The sequence below is a fragment of the Diadema setosum genome, chromosome 14, assembly GCF_964275005.1.
Source record: "Diadema setosum chromosome 14, eeDiaSeto1, whole genome shotgun sequence".
Taxonomy (NCBI): Eukaryota; Metazoa; Echinodermata; class Echinoidea; order Diadematoida; family Diadematidae; genus Diadema; species Diadema setosum.
The window spans coordinates 27,299,062-27,319,105 of NC_092698.1; the positions used below are offsets into that span (position 1 = coordinate 27,299,062).

Sequence of the window (20,044 nt, forward strand, 5' to 3'; positions counted from 1 at the left end):
ACTTTGTGGTTAGCCAAGACGATAGATTTTAGAGTGCTTTGGCGTTGATGTTGTTGGTTTTTTTTTGTTTTTTTTTTAGTCAAGGACATTCGCGGGATGTGTGTGTGTGTGTGTGTGTGTGTGTGTGTGTGTTTGTGTGTGACCAAGTTATGCAGTTTTATTACTTCGTATACAGTTGTATACTAATAACAGTTCGAACTACCGTCCATAGGTATCAAAGGGCATTGAATTTGCAAAATAAAGGTGTGTGCAGACCTATTGAGGACCTATCCTTGCGTGACAGTCTCCACAGATAGCTAGAGCTCTTTGTGGGCAAGCAGCTTTATCCACGATCCCCTTATGTTACGTCGAAGAAATAAGTGCGCGAGAGTCGTGCAGCCTTTATAAGGCAAAAGCAATGAGTATCTCCTTGGAAGAAAGACTGGTTTATGTATGCCTCAATGCACGCTTTGTACCTGTGATTACCTGTGTTGTTGCCCAGCGACTTCCCTAGCGATTCCCCAATCTACAATCATCTTCTTTCTCTTTTCCTGTTGTTTTCACGGCCTTCGCCACGAAGTGTTAGCAGAGACCATTATTTCGTTTTAGGTGCTGTCCGTCCGTCCGTCTGTGATCGATTTTGTGGTCTGCGTAACTTAATCACCGGTTTAGGTGTCAAAGTGAAACTTGACATTAAATCATGTTTGTATGAGTGGTTGAAGATGTGCCTATATCAACCAGTGATAATGGGCGCATGTGCGCAAGATCAAAGGTCAAAGGTCAATGTCAAATTCTTAAAATGTCCCTATATCCCCTGTATCTCTGTAATGTCTGAATGTATTTCCATGAAACTTATAGTGCATGCATGTATTACTAGATAAAAATCCTCTGGGAAAAGCTTTGGCCCATGGGGTCAAAGGTCATATGCAGAGACTCCAACCCAAAGCACCTTCTGATCTGGAGATTCTCCCGCCTGAAACCCCTAGCAAACGGGAGACTCCAACTTGATGTGTGCGAAGCGCGAAGTTCCTAGGGTTCTAGATGCTTTCTGATGCTATCTAAGGTTTATTTTTTCAACTATCGACGATAGAAATAAGTAAGAAATCCTTTCCAACGGGAGACAAAGAGCCAGGGCGGGAGAAATTGAATCTCAAGCGGGAGAACGGGAGATTTTGCAAAAATGGGTTTTCGGCGGGAGATCTCCCGTCGAAAACGGGAGAGTTGGAGTCTCTGCATATGAAAATGCTAAAATTTCATTTTCCCCTCCATATCTACTTTATGAAATGACTTAAGGTATCTTCATGAAACTTATAGTAGGTCCTACATCGTACTGCATGTATACTGCCAGACGATGGTTCTCTTTGGAAGATTTGGGTCATGGGGTCAAAAGTCAAGGATCAAATGTCAGGCTAAAATGCTGAAATTACACTATTCAATACTGGAATTACACTACATAATTTTCTCCATACCTTGGAAGTAACTCTATGCATATACGCTTAATTAAACGGGAATATAAATGTATTACGTCACAATGATTCTGTGAGGAAAGATTTTGGCTTTAAGTGAAAATGCTAACATTTTACTATTTTTCACGTATTTTCAAAATAGATCAAATCATTACCGGGAACAACGGTTTATGTAGATATTACCAGTTAGTGATTTCCAGTATTGGAAGAAAGTTGAGGGTAATGTTACACAATGGCCTGAATTCACAAAGATGGTTTCGCTCGAAAGCATGGTTTCAAACCTCAGATTTGAAACCATGGTTTGAACCTGCGATTCACAAAGGTGGTTTCGGCAGAAACCATGGTTTCTCCGCAGTCTTCTACGTCACGATTTTGAGTCAACTGTTTGGGCGGTCTCTGAAACAGTGGACTCAAATGAAACCGTGTTTTTTTTAGTCCACCGTTTATGAATCACAGACTCGAAACTACGGTTTCTAAAAACCATGGTTTCTAGAAACCGTATAAGTTTCATTTGAAACCACCTTTGTGAATTCGGGCCATAGAGGTTGCTTAAAAAAAAGAGAGATAGTACAGGTGCTAGTAGGTGTTGTTGTTGTCAAGGGGCAAGGGTCGAAAGTCGAGTGAAAGTGCTAAAATTCCCAAATACAGTACTTAATTGCTCTTTGAAACAATATTTGTCATCCAAATGACTTTATTTGGTTCAAGGAATGTATAACCACTCTGCACATTTTCGAAAGGTGCCACCAAACGTTCAGACATGTCATTTCAATTTCTTGCCAATCACATGTGAAACTGTCGTCTCACATTCCCAAGATATGGACCTATGGGGCGAATAATTCGAGATGGCGGAGGCATACCCGTCGCCATAGCGACATACCAAGTTTTGTTTTGTTTTTTATCACATTCTCAACTTTGGGGTTTCTACAAACCAGATCGTACTATAACGAATCCGCCGTAAGACTTCATAATCACGAATATTCACGTTCGTTAAAATGATGCGACACGCCTCATCCAGCCCTACAACCTACATCCTGCAAATAATAATAGCAATAAGGATAATGATAAAATAATGATAATGATGATAGTGATAATGATTGTATTATTATTACTATATATTGTCTCTATCATCACAAGATGTCTCTTGGAGATCAATATCACGTGAAGTTCCATACTGGAACCTTAGACTGCCAGTACTTTTCTGAGGATTCGGGCCGTCCCCAGCAGTGCTGCCTTTTAGAGCGTTTACAGTCGGTCGGGCACACCCACCTCGTCCAGGTACATTATAACGTCGTAGCTGTTTTGGTGTGGTTCCAAGTGCTCCGACTTCAACAGGGACTAGATACCTTCGTTCTCATATTCCACATCAGGCGGCGAAGTTCTCTGGCCGGGTCCTGGTACTTTTCTATCTTTTCCCTCTCCTTCTCGGCTACTCTTCTGTCTCCCGATACAGTAACATCGATGATTGTGCACGCTTTTCGAGCATTTATTTTTCTACAACGATGATATCCGTATTCGTAATTCGTAATTCGTAATCATTACGTGTCCGAAATAAAACCGTCGTCTGGCATGTTATTAAACTAATTTCAGGTTGTAATTTCTGATGCTATCTTAATCTGTTTTTATGCATGCGCAGCTTTAAAAAAAAATAAGAATAAAAAAAAAAATAACCTTGATATCACTTTTTCTTTTCCAGAATTAGCAGAGACTAACGGAGTCGTCACCACTGTTTGGAGGAGTGTTCGTCATCGGCAATGGCTGTCATCCAGAATATTACCATGGCAACCTTACTAACACCTCATCCTAATCAAGAGTCGGGTGGTCTTGACCGATATGAGGTAAGCCATTTCCCAAAACATGATAATGATTGTATACTCGTCAAAATCATGAGCGGAATCTTACATAATACAGTGAGGGGATATGATACTCGCACCTCATTAATATTTTGCCCAGCACTGAAGGTACAGTCATGACTATTTTTTGTTATCTATAGTTGTTGGTTTTACTCTGAGTTGATTCTTCGATTCACGTATACATTGGTGTGTTTAAACAGTGCATGAAGAAATCCAATTACTTTGTGCGATCTCTTCATCTTCATTCCCCTTCCTTTTTTTTCTGTAGATATCGACGTTATTTCCTCTCCGCTCGCTCCCCATCCTCTCTCTCCTCTCTCCCTCCCTCTCTCTTTCTCTCTCCCTCTCTCTCTCTCTCTTCACTTCAGCAATCTCACCTCTTACCATCGGTCCTGAAAGGTTCTAAGGGGAAAAGTACACGAATAAATTCGCCGCTTAAAGCGTTAGATATGTTTTAGCCATTACACTTGTGCTAGTATCCCCCCTCAGAAAAAGAAGAGAGAGAGACACAAACACAGATAGATAGATAGTTATAGATAGATAGATGAATAGAGAGGGGGAGGGAGAGAAAGTAAAATCCAGATTATATCGATGTCATGAGATGTATAGTAAACTGCATCGTCAAGGGCATCTTGTTAATGCCTTTTTTTTTTTGCTTCATTCCCTTGGTTTCAGTACGTTTAAACAGCAGCAAAACACAGCAGTTGGCTGCGCATCTCCATACTTGATTGAATGAATGATTCATTGATTGATTGATTGATTCATTCATTCATTCATTCATTCATTCATTCATTCATATTATTCTTATTTCCAACAAAGAATATCAGTATAAAGAAAAGTAAAAAAAAAAAATGTATATTTTACATACATCGGAATGATATATCATATAAACACAATAAATTGAGAAGGCTGTGGATCTATGCTATGCACTATAAGATTATAATGTTGGAAACGTTAAAAATAGAGGGGAAGCTAAAAAAAAAAAACAGAGCTTGTAATATGCATTCCCCTCAAAACCATTATCAATAAGGTACAAAAATATGTAACCAAATAAAAATTGTAGTTATACAGGGAAACGTGACGGTATAGCAATGTTCCCCGGGGACCCATGCATGCATGATGTAAAAACAGATCGATTCGAAGCCACAGTCTAAATACGTAAATGATATCGTTCCAACGACTCGTAAAGCAACAGATTAGTTAATCATATGAACTGATATTCGTCGGACTTCTATGTCTTGATTATGTGACTGTGATGTCACTTGAATATTTGGCTTAGTTCTTTATATTACTCTGTGTGTGTGTGTGTGAGGGAGGGGGGGGGGTGTCATGGTTTCAAAAGAGCATTTCCGCAATGGAAACGCACAAGATGACATTGTCATGGACGACGGGGCTCCACGGTGCAGCTGCTGATACACTGTGAATGGACTATTTTTCGTATGTCTCTTTCAAAGGTTTTCATCGATACGAACTAAATATCATTCCTCCTTTTTTTCAGAATGATTTCTCACAACAGACATTTAGTTCAGCTGAAAAGAGTCCAAAATAATATTATGATTACGTTAGAACACTGACAACACTATCCTCATCTAGAGAAAGATGAAAAGGGAATGGTGAAATGATAAAACAGGGCTTGATGAGCGTGGCGCCTAAACAGCTCTCTTTATTACTCTCTCGTTCTCCCTCTCTCAACTGTATTTTCTTCCATCATGCAGAAAATGCAAAGCAACAAGTTCTAAATGTGCTGGACGAGGGTTGTAAAACGTGTCTGCGTATTGTACATGGAGACATTTTTATTGACGTACTGACGACAATGATATGTAGCAACAAAAAAAAAAAAAAAAAAAAAAAAAAAAAAAAAAAGGCAGCCAGAGTATACGCATAAGTATGCATGTCCCTCTGTCTGCATAGCTCAACTCTAACCGCAAGAGCTAATTGAACAATAGTGTGTTATCCCTCGGTTGCATCTTCGTTCTGTTTTTTTTTTTTTTTTTATAAAAATGATTGTAGTGCATGAAATTCGTACTTCATCACTTGATCATTATGCCTCACAGAGACATAGAATAGAAGAAATTTAGGCTGGAGTCAAATATCATTATAAGAGGCCTACAACTGTTTTTATGGGAACTGAACAAGCACTTGCTCCCCAACTCAGGGCCCTGCATGGTACCAGCGTCCATTTAACGAGGTTGTTTTTCCATGCTGGGCTGTGGTTGGAAAACCAGAAGAACTTCACGGCAAAAGCAGATCTCTCTTTAAAAGTTATTTATATATTGTACATACCCACGTCAACTCTTCCAGTATTACAATACTGCCAACACTAGCGAACATAAAACACGTTTGATCATGAACCCTTTTGTACCAGAAATAGTGAACAGTATGTATAACGCTATGGAGTTTTTTTTTTTTTTTGTTTTTTTTTTTTGTTTTTTTTTTTTATTTTGGGGTTTTTTTGGGTTTTTTTTTTTTTTTTTTTAGTCAATCGGGACTCAAAGCACACAAAGGGGGTACGTAGCTCGTTTCCACCGCCCGGTAGAAAGGGTGACAGACCAACGTAGAGGCACTCACGTGTATAATGTATCACCATTTTACTATAGTCAACGCTCCTTCAGGCAATACAAATTTTGAGTGTGTAAGACCATCGATATCTCTCCATCAAATCAATATAATGTACAGCAGCATGCATGGTTGCACATCAAGTACGTTGAGGTATAATTCAGTAAATGAAATTTCGGCGCTGTTTGAAATATCATCCTCTGATGACTTCCAGGGATGTTGACTGATCATAGAGAAACTTGTCATTGGCATAGGTATTATGGGCTCACCATTATTTTCATGTCAGGTTCCATGCTCGGGGCTCCATGTCGCAACGGAGCACGTTGGTTGGTGCGATGTACACACCTGGAACCATTGATAAGCACAGTGATTCCTTTTGATTTGAATACACCTGTTGGAGGATATCGATTTTTTGTTTAATTTTAGCCACACACACCAACTTTTGTCTGATCATGGACCCTACCACAGGGTCCATGGTCTGATGCTGACTGATGAGGCCAATGGAAATTAGAAACGGAACAGGCTCGCGGCCCCATCACATTAACTCATGAGTATAGAATATCCTGGAGATGATCTATACGCGTACAATTATTATTCTATGCAATCTGTGCATAAAAGTGTAATGAACACAAATTCTACGAATAACGAAGAATGTCTATCATTTTCATTTTTGTCTATTTCTCTTTTGTTTGCTGTGGGTTGGAAGATACGAGGGATATATCCTCAACCATTCATTCCTCACTTTTTGACATTATTATAGTCACACTCCTGCAGGAGAAGAGGCATGGGATACGTGACGTCACACTGTCACGTGGTTCCATTCAAACAAACATTATACGTCAGTCATCGGTACTCCTGATTCCAGCACGGATAACATTTTTGTGCGCGTCTTTAACAGGGGTTTTTGATAGGTCAGATAGTTTGTGTCCTGTTCTTTTGCCTTTAGTCACAGAACATAATATAGGCATTACAGCATTTGACGTGGGCCTATTGTACTATAAATAATTTGATATTGTGAAGAGTGGTCGATTTAGACTGTAAGCATGATTAGTAGTGGTTTGCAGTTCATAAGAAGTGACCATACGTTTCTAGCCAGCGGTCTGTCAATGAAAGAAAAAACAAACAAACAAACAAAGAGGAAATCCTATCTACAATATTTACCTCAAATTTCAGGGTTGGGGTGTGTCCTCAAATTAAATCAATTACCCATTGTTCATCTCTTCCTACTATTCTCAAAGCAACAAGAAAACTTGATTCCGTGAATCAGTTACAGAAAAAAAAGGTTATCTGGCAAAGAACATCCTATTCATTCCATTTACCATAGGATTGGCATTCTCCCTCCCAAACTCAAGAACAGAAAGAGAAATAAGAAAATAGGAAAAGTTAGAAACATTGTCTCGTTAGGACTCAAAAAGAAAAAAAAGTTTCAACAAGAGTCGAAGCATACAGTGAGCGAACAGTTCGCAATCCAGAGATTTCCAACATAAGGGCCGCTGTGTAACGATTATTGAATGTATTTTGAACCAATAAAGTCCTAACAATAATGCTTGACAGATCCGTATTTAACTCGCATGGACCTGCCTTGCTGAGCTAAAATTTAACCGGAGAATGCCTAATTATTATCATTGGTGTATTGCGTCAACTTGATTAGCCTATATAGCATTTGTGATGACGAAATGTTTGCAAATATTAATTTGTTTTTCCACCGTCATATTACATGTGAATGATGTGTTTGCTCATTTTAAGTTTATCTTTAAAATTTCCTAAAGTTTGTGACAGCATTGTTCTTTTGGCAAAAATAAAGATGTAAGTGAAGTAACACAAAATGAGAAGTAATAATGAAACCATATTCTATTGTATTTAGATCTTTCGATGTGATGTAGGGCCTATGTCTCTTGTTCAAACTTATTTAGAGAATGAAAATCTGTATTTTGCTTCCTGTTTTACTCATGAAGCTCCCCGGGAAAAGGGAATATACACACATAATCTCACAATATCATGTACAAGTTTTCTCTGATGATTATAACTCTGTATGATTTTGCTTGCAGGACATCGTACAACCAGGTGAAGAGACGAGACTGCGAATCGTTGCTGCAGGCATCAACTACATCGCCATCGCCATCTCGATGTTCGGCATGGGATGTGTCATCTCCATCAAGGACTTCTCCCGAAAGGAGATGCACCTTCCCCAGAGTGTCATGATCGGCCTCCTCCTCCAGTACGTCATCCAACCCCTGGTCGGCTACCTGCTCGCAGCCGGGCTCGGCATGCAGATCTACGACGCTCTGGCCATGATCATCCTATCTACCTCTCCTGTCTCGCCCTTCTGCGCCGTGCTGGTCTACTACGGGGACGGGTTCGTGATAGTGGGGTGAGTTATGGGCCTGTTAAAGGGGAAATCCAGTCCAAATATAAGTTAGTCTGATAAGAAAGAGTAAAATATTATGAGATCAACAGTATGAATTTGATCGAAATCGAATGAAAAATAAGGAAGTTATGGCATTTTGAAGTTTCGTTAGTTTAGGGGGAAACAGTGCTTGAACAGTCAATGTGAATATGCAGATGCCAAAGTGAGCATGTCATTCCTTCACAACTTATCATACAGTTGCCTACATAAAATGTTGAAATTTCCAGTTTTTCATTCAAAGGCTCAAATCTTCGTATATCTAACTGATCACTATTCTGAAGTTATTCAACCGGGAATAATGTCATGTTTCAGACTTCAATGGCAAAAACATTGAATTTTTACTATTTTTTTTTTTCACGATCAATGAAAAATTGCGAGGGTGTGACGTGGTTAGCTCACTTATTTGCAAATTCATATCCACTGTACAAGAACTGTTTTGCAGAAATTAGCAAAACTTCAAAATGTCATAATTTCTTTATTTTTCATTTTCAATTTCAGTCAAATTTTTACCGTTGAAGTCGTAAGATTTTACTCTTTTTTTTTATCAGACTAACTTATATTTGGACTGGATTTCATCGATTGGTGGTGTTCTAGGGGGTGGGTGCGAGGGGTGTCGATAGTTACGCAAAGCCTAGAACTAATGATAGTTAGCTGTGGGCTAGGATAGCAGCACGATATTTACCCAATTTCTTCAGCGAATTAGCATCGGCATTAAAGCAGCATAGGTCAGATCTAACTGCTGCCCAATGTGGCAGTCAAGAAAACCGTGACCTGTACATTTCTGTGGATTTTTTTTTCTCTCTCTCTCTTCATAGCTGTAGCAACTATATAGGATACTTTTCAGAGGTGAAAGGGAGCGATAGGGGAGGAGAGCAATGGATTTCCAGGGCTTGTTGTTCACGCACAATAATTCTCATGCGTATATAACGGATTATTTGCCCTTGCGTTTTGTCAACTTTCCAAACTTCCGTTGAAAGGGGTGACTCAAACTTGGTATTGCGCTCGCATAAAGAAATAGGTATTATGCTCTAACAAAGACCTATTCATCAATGCCCATTCACACGAAAAACCTTCCCGATCCCCTTCGATTCACACGCTCATCCATAAATGGACAGCCATGCGAAGCTTATCAGACTGTCCTTCCCATGCACTAAACACAAATTTCGTGTTTTTCATCTTCTTCTTCTTCCTCATGCATGGATAGCATGGGTTTTGGAAAAACATCTTCGACACAATAGACGAGAAATAAATGAAAAGATAGTGAAGGTGAAATTTACTGAAACCTTTATAAACTGAAAGTCGGTCAAATCACAGCAGCGACTCAGCGTCCAAATTAGCCAGATTGAGTTTGGTATGACTGAACACTTTATGAGGAAAGTAAACCCGTTGTACGTTATAAATCATAATTTACGCATCAAGCGTATTGCGCGATGACTTTAAACGTAATTTTGACGACGATTGTGCATAATTTTATTTTAGCCTTTACCGAGGCACAAAAGTCACCAAATAACTACCATTTTCCTTCAATTTTTCTGAAAGAGTCAAGTTTATCACATGAAGTGTAACCGCACGACCTTCCCATTGAGGTAAATCATAAGAAAATCTAACCTTCTCGAGAGACGAAACCTCAAAATTGATACACTTAACTCGTAGAAGGGATGAGTATAGCACTATACGAATTAGTCGCGTTTCTGGTGATTGAAGAATATCCATTTCATTATCTGGGGATGGTAGCATTTGAATTTGCCATGGATTAGTAAACACTGACTTGGCAGGACTCAAACAGAAAAAAAAAGTTTCAACTTGCACTTCAAAAGAATACAATGAGCTAGCGAGTTTTTTTGTTTGTTTGTTTGTTTTACGCAATCCATAGAGTTCAGAAATTTAGGACCTGTGTATATGAATATGGTGTAGATAAAAAGATTAAAGCTTAGATTAACCTATATAACATTCGTGATTATGAAATATTAGCATATATCACTTTTTCTCAGTATATTACATGGATGATGTGGTTGCACATGTAATATTATCCAAAACTTTCCAAAATTTGAGACAGCAATAGCAATTTAAAAAATAGACGCAAGGGAGGTAACATGAAATGAAAAACTATTCTATATTGTAACTTAAACTTTCGATGTGACTGTTTTAGCCATCACAACAGCCCCGGAAAAAAAAAAAAGAATACACACACAACTTCATGATATAATCATTTGGCCGTTAAGACATCACAAAACCAATTGAAGAGACCAATTGAAGAGAGGGTTGAATAGAATTATACAAATTAGCCATGTTTCTGAGATCATAGTGAACCATTCTTATCAAAGTAGAATATATGACATTTTATTTGCCGCAGCGCCTTTAAGTTTTCTTGTGCCTGCATTAATATGAAATCCGCATCGGTTAAATAAAAAAAAAAAAGAAATTAATACAAGAAACATCTTATTTGAAGAGAAAACAGCGCTACAGAATAATATGGCTGACATATTTCATTAAGCGTGTATTGTGGCCATCTGCGATTACTGTAGATTGCCATTGTTTATATATCATTTGCAAATCATATTTGTATTATCATTATCGTCATTATCACAACAGGATCGCAATCAACGTTTATTGCCTATCAAGAGAAATTTACCTCAAGTGGATACACCTGAATTCGGTGAACGCAGAAATATTGTGAAGTATACACATAAGTGGAGTTTTGAAATAATCAGACCGTCTGTCCAAAAGTTATGATTTTTTAAAAGTTTTTTTTTTTTTTTTCGTCGTCGCTGGATAAGAAGACTATAATTCGTGACGTCACAGCATAAGTAGAACAACGATATATAAAGCATATAAAAAGATATTTCAACATAAAACAACATAATGTAAACACACTTGACGTACCTTTTACAGTAGGCAGGGGGACAAATATTACCCTTAGCATTAATGTCAGTAACAAGACGAGGTAAATTGTGTACTTTTCGTATAAAGTGAACTGTGCCTCATCAAGTCAAACAGAATGCTGCGTTTTGTGTCTCAAAACGAGAGCAATATTTTAGAATTGTTTCGTTTCTGCTGTCATTTTATGGCACTTCTTTTACAATGAGACACAGACCGCAGCAATAGTCTTATAAGACTTTCTTCCAGTAAATCTGAAAGAGGATTTTTGTGTTTTGTGTTGATGATTGTAGCACCCTTGTGTTTCCGTCAGTATTGTGATAATCTCTCATACATAATTATCATTGAAATAAATTCAAATAAAGAATTTATTCAAGTTTGACACCGAAACAGATTTCAGGACAAAAATCAATAATGACACAAAGCGAAAATGTTGATTTGCAATTGATTTCATTTGATTTGTTCATTCTCTATGATGTCACTTTATGACTCCTTATTTTCAGCAATATCATCAAACATTATATACGTAATTGTATATGGTACTACAAACCTTGAGTATTTCCTTCAATTCAATTAACTTTTATTACATGTCATTGAAAGGTTAAAGTAGGCAGTTTCTGCCAAAATGATCATTTCCGTATAAAATATTTCGTCTTCAGGTGTAATTGCAAAATCCTTTTACATATCAAACTCTGGGAATTTGAGCACATAGTTACCTACGTCCGCACCGACAAAACGAAGTCTATGATTCATATTTTTTAAAATAAACAACAACAACAACAACAACAACAAAGCGTTTGTGAAACATTAATTAAAGTGTAATTTTTTTCTGATTCCATTGTTCAATGCAGCCTTTGCCTGGCCATGTTCTCCACCGCCCTTGCGATCGGGCTCATGCCCATGTACTTCTCGCTGTACTCGAGTACGTGGTCGGAGGATTACTACATCATCGCCACACCCCATGAAATCTTAGTCTACGAGATGCTGATCTTCGTCCCCACTGCCTTTGGGGTCCTCTTCAAACGGTACGCGGGTTTGAAGAGGGCAAGGATCGTAGCAAAGGTGAGTCGCAGTCTTAAAGGGGAAATCCAGTCCAAGTTAGTCTGATAAGAAAGAGTAAAATATTACGAGTTCAGCGGTATAGATTTGATCGAAATCGGATGAAAAATAAGGAAGTCATAACATGACATTTTGACATTTCGATATTTTTTGGGGAAACAGTTCTTGAACAGTCAAAATGAATATGCAAATGGAAAAGTGAGCATGTCATTCCCCCACAACTTACCATATAGTTTGTACACAAAATTTTTAAATTTCCTGTTTTTTAAACGCATGTTATTATGCCCGAGGCTCAAATCCTCATATATCTAACTGATAACTATTCTGAAGTTATTCAACCAGGAATAACGTCATGTTTCTGACTTCAACAGAAACATCGAATTTTCATCATTTTTTTTTTTTTATTATTATTATTATTTTTTTTGGGAGGGGGGTACACGATCTCTGGAAAATTGTGAGGGTATGACATGGTTAGCTCACTCATTTGCATATTCATACCCACTGTATACTGTTTTGGGGGAATCATCAAAACTTCAAAATTTCGTAACTTCCGTATTTTTCATCCGATATCAGTCAAATTTTTACCCTTGAACTCGTAAAATTTTGCTATTTTTTTTTATCAGACTAACTTATATTTGGACTGGATTTCCTCTTTAAAGGGGATGGCTAGTAACTGATCAGTGGGAATCAGTGGGAATGCTGGGGGATGATTGTTCCAATCCTTGTGGGATTCACTTAAGAGTACATTATATATCTATTGTTAATTGTGTGAAAATTATTTGCTTCAGAATGGTCTCATATTCAAGTAATGTGCAGTTTAATGTACCGTCACTGTACAGACATGCTAACCTGGAAACATTGAACTGCACATTATTTAAATATGAGACCATTCTGAAGCAAATAATCTTCACACAACAATAAATATATAATGTACTCTTAAATGAATCCACAAGGATTGGAACAATCATCACCCAGCATTCCCACTGATTCCCACACTATACGACTTTCGGTCGCACGACTGACAGAATTTGGATCCGAAATAAATCAGAATAGTTTCAGAGAAAACACATTTGTTTATTTCAGATCCAAAGTCACTTAGTCGTGCGGCCGTAAAGTGTGCGGTGCCCATTTATTAGTCACAAAATTACGAGGACTTGATATTGCTTGATGAAGGCATAATCATGCTGAATAGAGTCTTGAGTATAGTCGTTTCATCATTGGCTATCATACTTTCGTTGATCCATTCCCGTTGACTTAATCCCTCATAATTATTGTGCTTACCCTTTCAATTCTATAAGTATGTTAGTGCTGAAGGAAAACTGTGTCACCGTTGAAGGGGACAGTGAATTTTACATGAATGCTTTTATTGTTCATATGGATCAGTATTACTTGATGTCATAATAAAAACTTCAATACTGTCAACGTTTTTCTTTGGAAGATCTGCAGCAGTTCATTCATCATCAGCGTCGTCCTCGTAGCCATCTTCAACGTCGTTGACCACCCGGACCACTATACCGGCGACTGGAGGCTGTGGTTAGGAGGCAGCCTCCTCCCGCTCATCGGCTTCCTTTGCGGATTCTTTCTTGCCTTCGTGTTGCAGCTGCCTTACGAGGCCTGCAGCGCCGTATCCCTGGCCGTCGGCACTCCCAACTGGACGATCGCCACTAGCCTCGCATGGCGCTTTTTCCTCAACGACGCGACCGCTTTGCACGAGGTACTCAAACTCGTCTCCATATTCGCCATCGCCATGCCCCTGGAGGGGTGCATCTGGTCCGTCATGTACCGCGCCATCGAGGAGTTCTTCCAGCGCATATATCCGAAGTGTTGCCACGGGGCAGAGGAAGATGAGGACGAAGTGAAGGTCGCAGGAGAAAGCAAACTGGGTGAACTGAAACTCGATGACGATCTAGACATCTCATAAATCAGGGACAGATGGTATCGTCCAACCGTTATTCAGCAATCGATATTTGGTGACCTGATATTTCGACTGAAGCAGCGGACTTATCAACCTCTCTGAACGGTGCTCGTGAATATGAATTATTATACTCTCAACTTCAGGTGTTGTTAATATGACTAGCATTTACAGCAGATGTGGTTCAAATCACACGACACAAGTCGGCAATAAATGATTAAGGGTGAAAAAAGAGACTGAGAAACCGATATAAAAAGAGCGATGTTCTTGCGCTTGCAGTAAATTGTGAAAGAATATTACTCCTGAGATTCTGTTTTTGTCAAAGACAATTGTTGCAGAGCTGCACAACAATCCTGCTGAGAATGAAGGGAAAAAGTGTGTGTAAGGGGATGCTACCCCCACCAAAAATAGCAATTAAAATGGTTTCGTGCAAAAAAAAGTTTTCCTTTCGTTGTCTTTCTCCTCTTTTATTGTTAGTCCAGTTTATTCGTTCATTTATTCGTTTTGAAGTGCTTTTTGTGTCTTTTTCGGAAAGGGAACGAAATTCCCTTCTTTAATCTATCATCTGCCACATTTACGACGAAATAAATGTTTTGTTTTCATTATACTTGGTACTGTTGGGCTATCACCTTGGCTGTATTTTGCTGTCCTTCAATAACAGATCACCGGTATATAGAAAATAATGATGGACATTTTTTTCCGTGTTCATGTGTTTGTAAAATAATTGTTTACGTGTTATTTGATCATGAGTGAGAAATAAGATTATTCTCCATGTATTTCGTGTGAAAACGTTGATATGTTTGATATGTTGAGAGGGAATATGATAATATACTACGAAGTTCTACTTCTTCATTATCAAGACAAAGACCCTTTATAACGGTTCTCTCAGGTGGACAATATTTTAAGCAAAATCGACATTTACAAAAACAACACGCTGCAATTTGGATATACATGTATCTTGCAATGTATAATTGTTGTAAATCGTGGTTTGCCTCAAGTGTCGACTGAGATAAGGAATATTTAAAACAAAATATGAAAGGTTTGCTTCTCCATGCGAATTTAAAAAAAAAATGAGGGGTAGATTTTTGGCTCAATTGCAGTGTATACGTCGCATTGATGTTTACCATCGATTTGTGATGTGGTGTGTGCATCACATGGCATTTACAATCTATCACTGTCGGGAATAATTCAGAGCTGTTAGTTTGACCTATAAGTGGGTTTATACATGTACCTGGTTGCACCAGTTAAGATGCATCCTCCTGTCTGAACTGACCATTTATTGTGATGTACGCACTCAGATTGTACGTTTGCATTAAGATGCAGTTTCATAGAAGATCCCAGGGCAATGTAATGACTTTATCCATACGTTAAAGACATGTAGGCTAACAGGTCATGGTTCCTTTCCAAGGAAAGGAGTATTGTCAACTATCTATACAATTAATGTGTACTTTTGGAATGGGTAATTTTGAATTCCGATAGAGGCTATACGCGCCGTCAAACAATGGTTACAGTCAGTAAACTCGTGGGATTTTATAGGGCATTGTGTATATGCGTATGGGAACAGGTAATACGTATAACAGAGGTGTTTAATATCATGGTTATCAGCTCTCATAAATTATAGGCACCCATTGTATACGTATAGGCCTACTCATGTGAGTGTCTATAATAGTGCGTGCGTGTCTGAATTTGTGTAGCGTCTGTACTGGTCCGTCATTTTTGTCTTGCGCTGCTCGCATTCTTAATTCTTACGTTATTTGATTGCTAGTGTGAAACTTAAAGATGACTGTACTATATAATATGCAATACCATGTAGATTATCTGTGCGGATTTGCAAGGGTTCGGTATTTTTTTGATGCAATGTCTTCCAGCTGTATAATCGTTGTTTGTTTTTCTAAAGTTTTCCATATTGAAATAGTGTAACTTGAGGCAGATGCAGTCCTGCTTATAATAATACAATTGCAACAAAAATGAGATCTAGTTCTTCCCCACATTTTCAATACCTTCAACTCCTGTGCCTCAATTATGTCAATTCACCCTTCTCTTCTTGAAAATAAAGGTATTGTATATATCATTTTTTATTATCATATGCCTTACTCTGTGGACTTGGGTCATCATTTGGAGAATAAATGTATTGTGGATATCGATATCTACGCTTGTTTGTCAGTTGTGTTCGTGAGGTATGATACTCAAACGTTAATTTCTTGTGGACGGTAGTATAGTAGAGTCACGTTCTAACAGAGAGGGTGCGATACACTTGTTTGTTTACATGTTCTTACATCCGAAAGTCGCCGTAGCATGAAAACTGTTTTTAATTAATGCTGCTGTGACAATATTCAGTGTTCATTGTGTCGCCTTGAGTCGATAGTGTTATCATTACACTGGAAATAATTCCCCTGGAAAATATTGATTCCTTCACGTTGATTCCCTTGCTTTATGTCACCTAGAGTCACACGGAATACTGTAAATTGAATCTCGACACAGGTTGTCGAACTCTCTCACTCTCTCTCTATTCTCTCTATAGTCTCTCAGTGTCTGTCCGTCTGTCTGTCTATCTGTCTGTCTGTCTGTCTGTCTGTGTGTGTCTGTCTCCCTCTCTGCCTGTCTGTCTGTCTGTCTGTCTGTCTCTTCTCTCAACATCAGTCAAATAAGTCAAACAGTCGATCAATCACTCCGTCAATCAATCTAGATGTCTCTCTCTATACATCTGTTCATCTTTCATGAGGACACGCAATTCAAGGGAATCGGACTGACTGTGTTGCGGAGATTGCATCCATTCAAAATTAGCGATGTTAGTACACTGGAGATACCCCAACCATCGTGCAATATCCCAAATTGCAAGAATGGTGCATGCATCTATAGTGATAGTTACACACATAATAATGCACCTATGCCGTATAGATGTTTCGACAAATTAGGTACCTTGCAGATAAAAGCTTTTGGAATAAAACTCCTGACGTGTGAGCAGGAAGAAGTTGAGGGATATAAAGGAATTGTATACAGTTTTTGTTGAGATGGTGGATTCAGATTTTTTTTTTTTTTTTGTGAGAAGTGAGAAACCTGTTATAAAATATTGAAGACCATACAATTAAAAAAAGGAATTCAAAGTTTATCTGATGAAAATCAGTTTTGAAATGGCTGACATAGCCTTTAAAAAAAAATAAATAAACAAAGTGGTTCAATAAAAGGCGGGACCTGCCTTTTATTAGGACCTCTTTATTTTTGGATAAACCATTTCAAAACCAATTTTTATCAGATAAACTTTGAATTCCTCTTTGAATTGTATGCTCTTTAATATTTCATTAGAGGTTTATATTTATCTCACAAGAAAAAGTAACCTGAAGCTGCTCAATCTCAACCAAAACTATGCCATATGTTATATTTATTTGAGGGAGAAAGGTTTGCGGTGACACCATGTGTATGTAGTCCTTAACCGGATCGTTGTTTGGTAGAAGAGCCTAGAAAGAGGAGAATTGAAGAGGGAAGCGACATATGGGGTTGTAAGGAGGGCAAAAAGTGAAGAGTGGGGGACAGTAATGGGCTAGAAGTTGAAGTTGCACTAGTGGAGACGGTAGAGAAAGGAACAGAGAGAATGGTAAGGAAGAATAGAGCAGAGACTCCAACTCTCCCGTTTTCGACGGGAGATCTCCCGCCGAAAACCCATTTTTGCAAAATATCCCGTTCTCCCGCTTGAGATTTAATTTCTCCCGCCCTGGCTCTGTGTCTCCCGTTGGAAAGGATTTCTTACTTATTGCTATCGTATGTTGAAAAAATAAGCCTTAGATAGCACCAGAGAGCATCTAGAACCCTAGGAACTTCGCGCTTCGCACGCATCAACTTAGAGTCTCCCGTTTGCTAGGGGTTTCGGGCGGGAGAATCTCCAGATCAGAAGGTGCTTGGGGTTGGAGTCTCTGATAGAGTGAGAATCAAGTAAGATGTTCGGACATCGTTAGAAGGAGAAAGATGAAATAGAAGGGAAGAGGAAGAGGGAGGAGTTGAATGTTGGAAAATCATGGAGATAGGAGAGAGAAGTGAAGATTCATGAAACCAAGAGAAGAACGAAGTCGGCGAACAATGTGGACTATGGAATGCGGAATCAATGGAGAAAGGACGAATAATCCTGCGAAGGAAAGGTAAGTCGAGGAGAGATGAGACTATAATAATGTTGAGAAAAGTGAGAGGGAGAGAGAGAGAGAGAGGGGGGGGGGAAGAGAAAACAAAGAAAAGAAGAAGAAAAAGACAACTGAAATTCAAGAAGCAAAGGAGAGGGAGCTTGGGTGGATCCTAGAAATAAAATGCTGCAGAGGAGAGAAAAAAAAAAATGGAGAGGAAAATTGATGACAGTTAAATCCTGAAAAGGTTCCTGTGGGAGAAATGCAAAACGAGGGATTAAAATAAGGTTAAAGTGTAGTCCTGAGGGGAGAAGGCAAGAGAAATAACCTGTGAAGAAAACAGTAAATGAATACAAGTGGTCCTGAAAAGGACCGTTGGGTTGTATGGAAGGAAGAAATAAAATAAAAAATTAATATATTATATTTATCTATCATAGATTTCTTTAATTCATTTTACATATGTGCATTTAGTAATATATGTATATATATATATATATATATATATATATATATATATATATATATATATACATATATATATGTATATATATAACATAAAGAACACTTGAAATTTCAGAAGGCAGGGGGAATTATATGATATGTAACATAAGATTATGTCGATGACGAGTCGAGGAAAATAATGTACACTTTTTTCAAAAAATAAAATTTTGTGAAATTCTTTTATATTTTCCTTATATCGTTCTACTCATGTGACACCATACACTGTAGAAGTCTTCTCAACTAGAAGTGACTGCGTAGATTTTTTTAAAATTCATAACTTTCGATGGATTATCTGATTTTTCCCAAGCTTTCATTGATTTGTTCTAAATATTGTTTTATTCACTCAATCTACATGTATATGTAGATTGTTTTTGAACTTTTTGAATGTTTTTGAACTTTTTGATTGTTTTTGAATGTTTTTGAACTTTTTGTGCGGATTTTTTGTTGTTTTCAATTCAATTTTTACATCGGGCTTCTAATACAAGAGGGACCCACACTCTACAAGCTCTGTCTTTTTAGTGGGTCCCTCCGTTTTTTCACACAATGCATATATTGAAAACCATTTCACTTTCGTTATCTTAGCACCTATTGCAATGTATCGCTACTGTTAGTTTTTTTTTCCTATTATTGTTGCCTTCTCTGTACAATTGTATGCATTGTTTTTGTCACTTAAGAAAGTGAGATTTATATTTGTATATTGTGGAAAAAACGAATAAATATGAACTTGAACTTGAAGTTGATATGAAGGTGGACTTGTCCTTTAATTTTGTTGAGTATATCACATACACTCGGATATCATTTTAGTAATGTCTTTTTACATTACTCTAACAAGAAACTGTTACGTATATTTTTCTGCAAAATGATAATGAACAAAAATAATATACCACAGTATTTCAAACCGAACATACACGTAGTATATAGGAATAATATATGACATGATGACATAATAGTTATGAAATATATGGCTGAAAAGGCATCATAAGGGAAGTTTTTTTTTTCTGTTTTATTTCCTCCGTGATCTTCGACTAGAAAAAGAAATATTTTCCGTCCTCTTTCTCATATCCTTATTATCTAATGTTCTTCAATTCGGTGAGAAGCTTACTAAGAGAAATATTTGATTTCCCTTATGGTTTCGAGACTTTAGAGGGCGTAGTATCTATGCTCCCAGCACTGTACTATCCATTCCACCTCCCTCCTAATACATTGTACTGTAGTTGTATTTATTGGTGTGCTTAGAATGGGCCAAGAAGGAAGTGTAGATTTTTCTTATTTCTAATCTGAAAAAGGGAGAGAGAGAGAGAGAGAGATTTCTATTTGTACAAACTTCC

At 37.9% G+C, this 20,044-nt stretch overlaps 1 protein-coding gene across 1 annotated transcript; it reads left to right on the top strand.

The window, feature by feature from the left end:
• The first annotated feature begins 3,196 nt into the window (after positions 1 to 3,196).
• Positions 3,197 to 14,115, top strand: LOC140237976 (ileal sodium/bile acid cotransporter-like). Its single transcript, XM_072317905.1, has 4 exons — positions 3,197 to 3,280; positions 7,900 to 8,222; positions 11,987 to 12,197; positions 13,633 to 14,115. Exons 1-4 carry the CDS (start codon positions 3,197 to 3,199, stop codon positions 14,113 to 14,115), a joined length of 1,101 nt encoding a protein of 366 aa, XP_072174006.1.
• Positions 14,116 to 20,044: the final 5,929 nt, after the last annotated feature.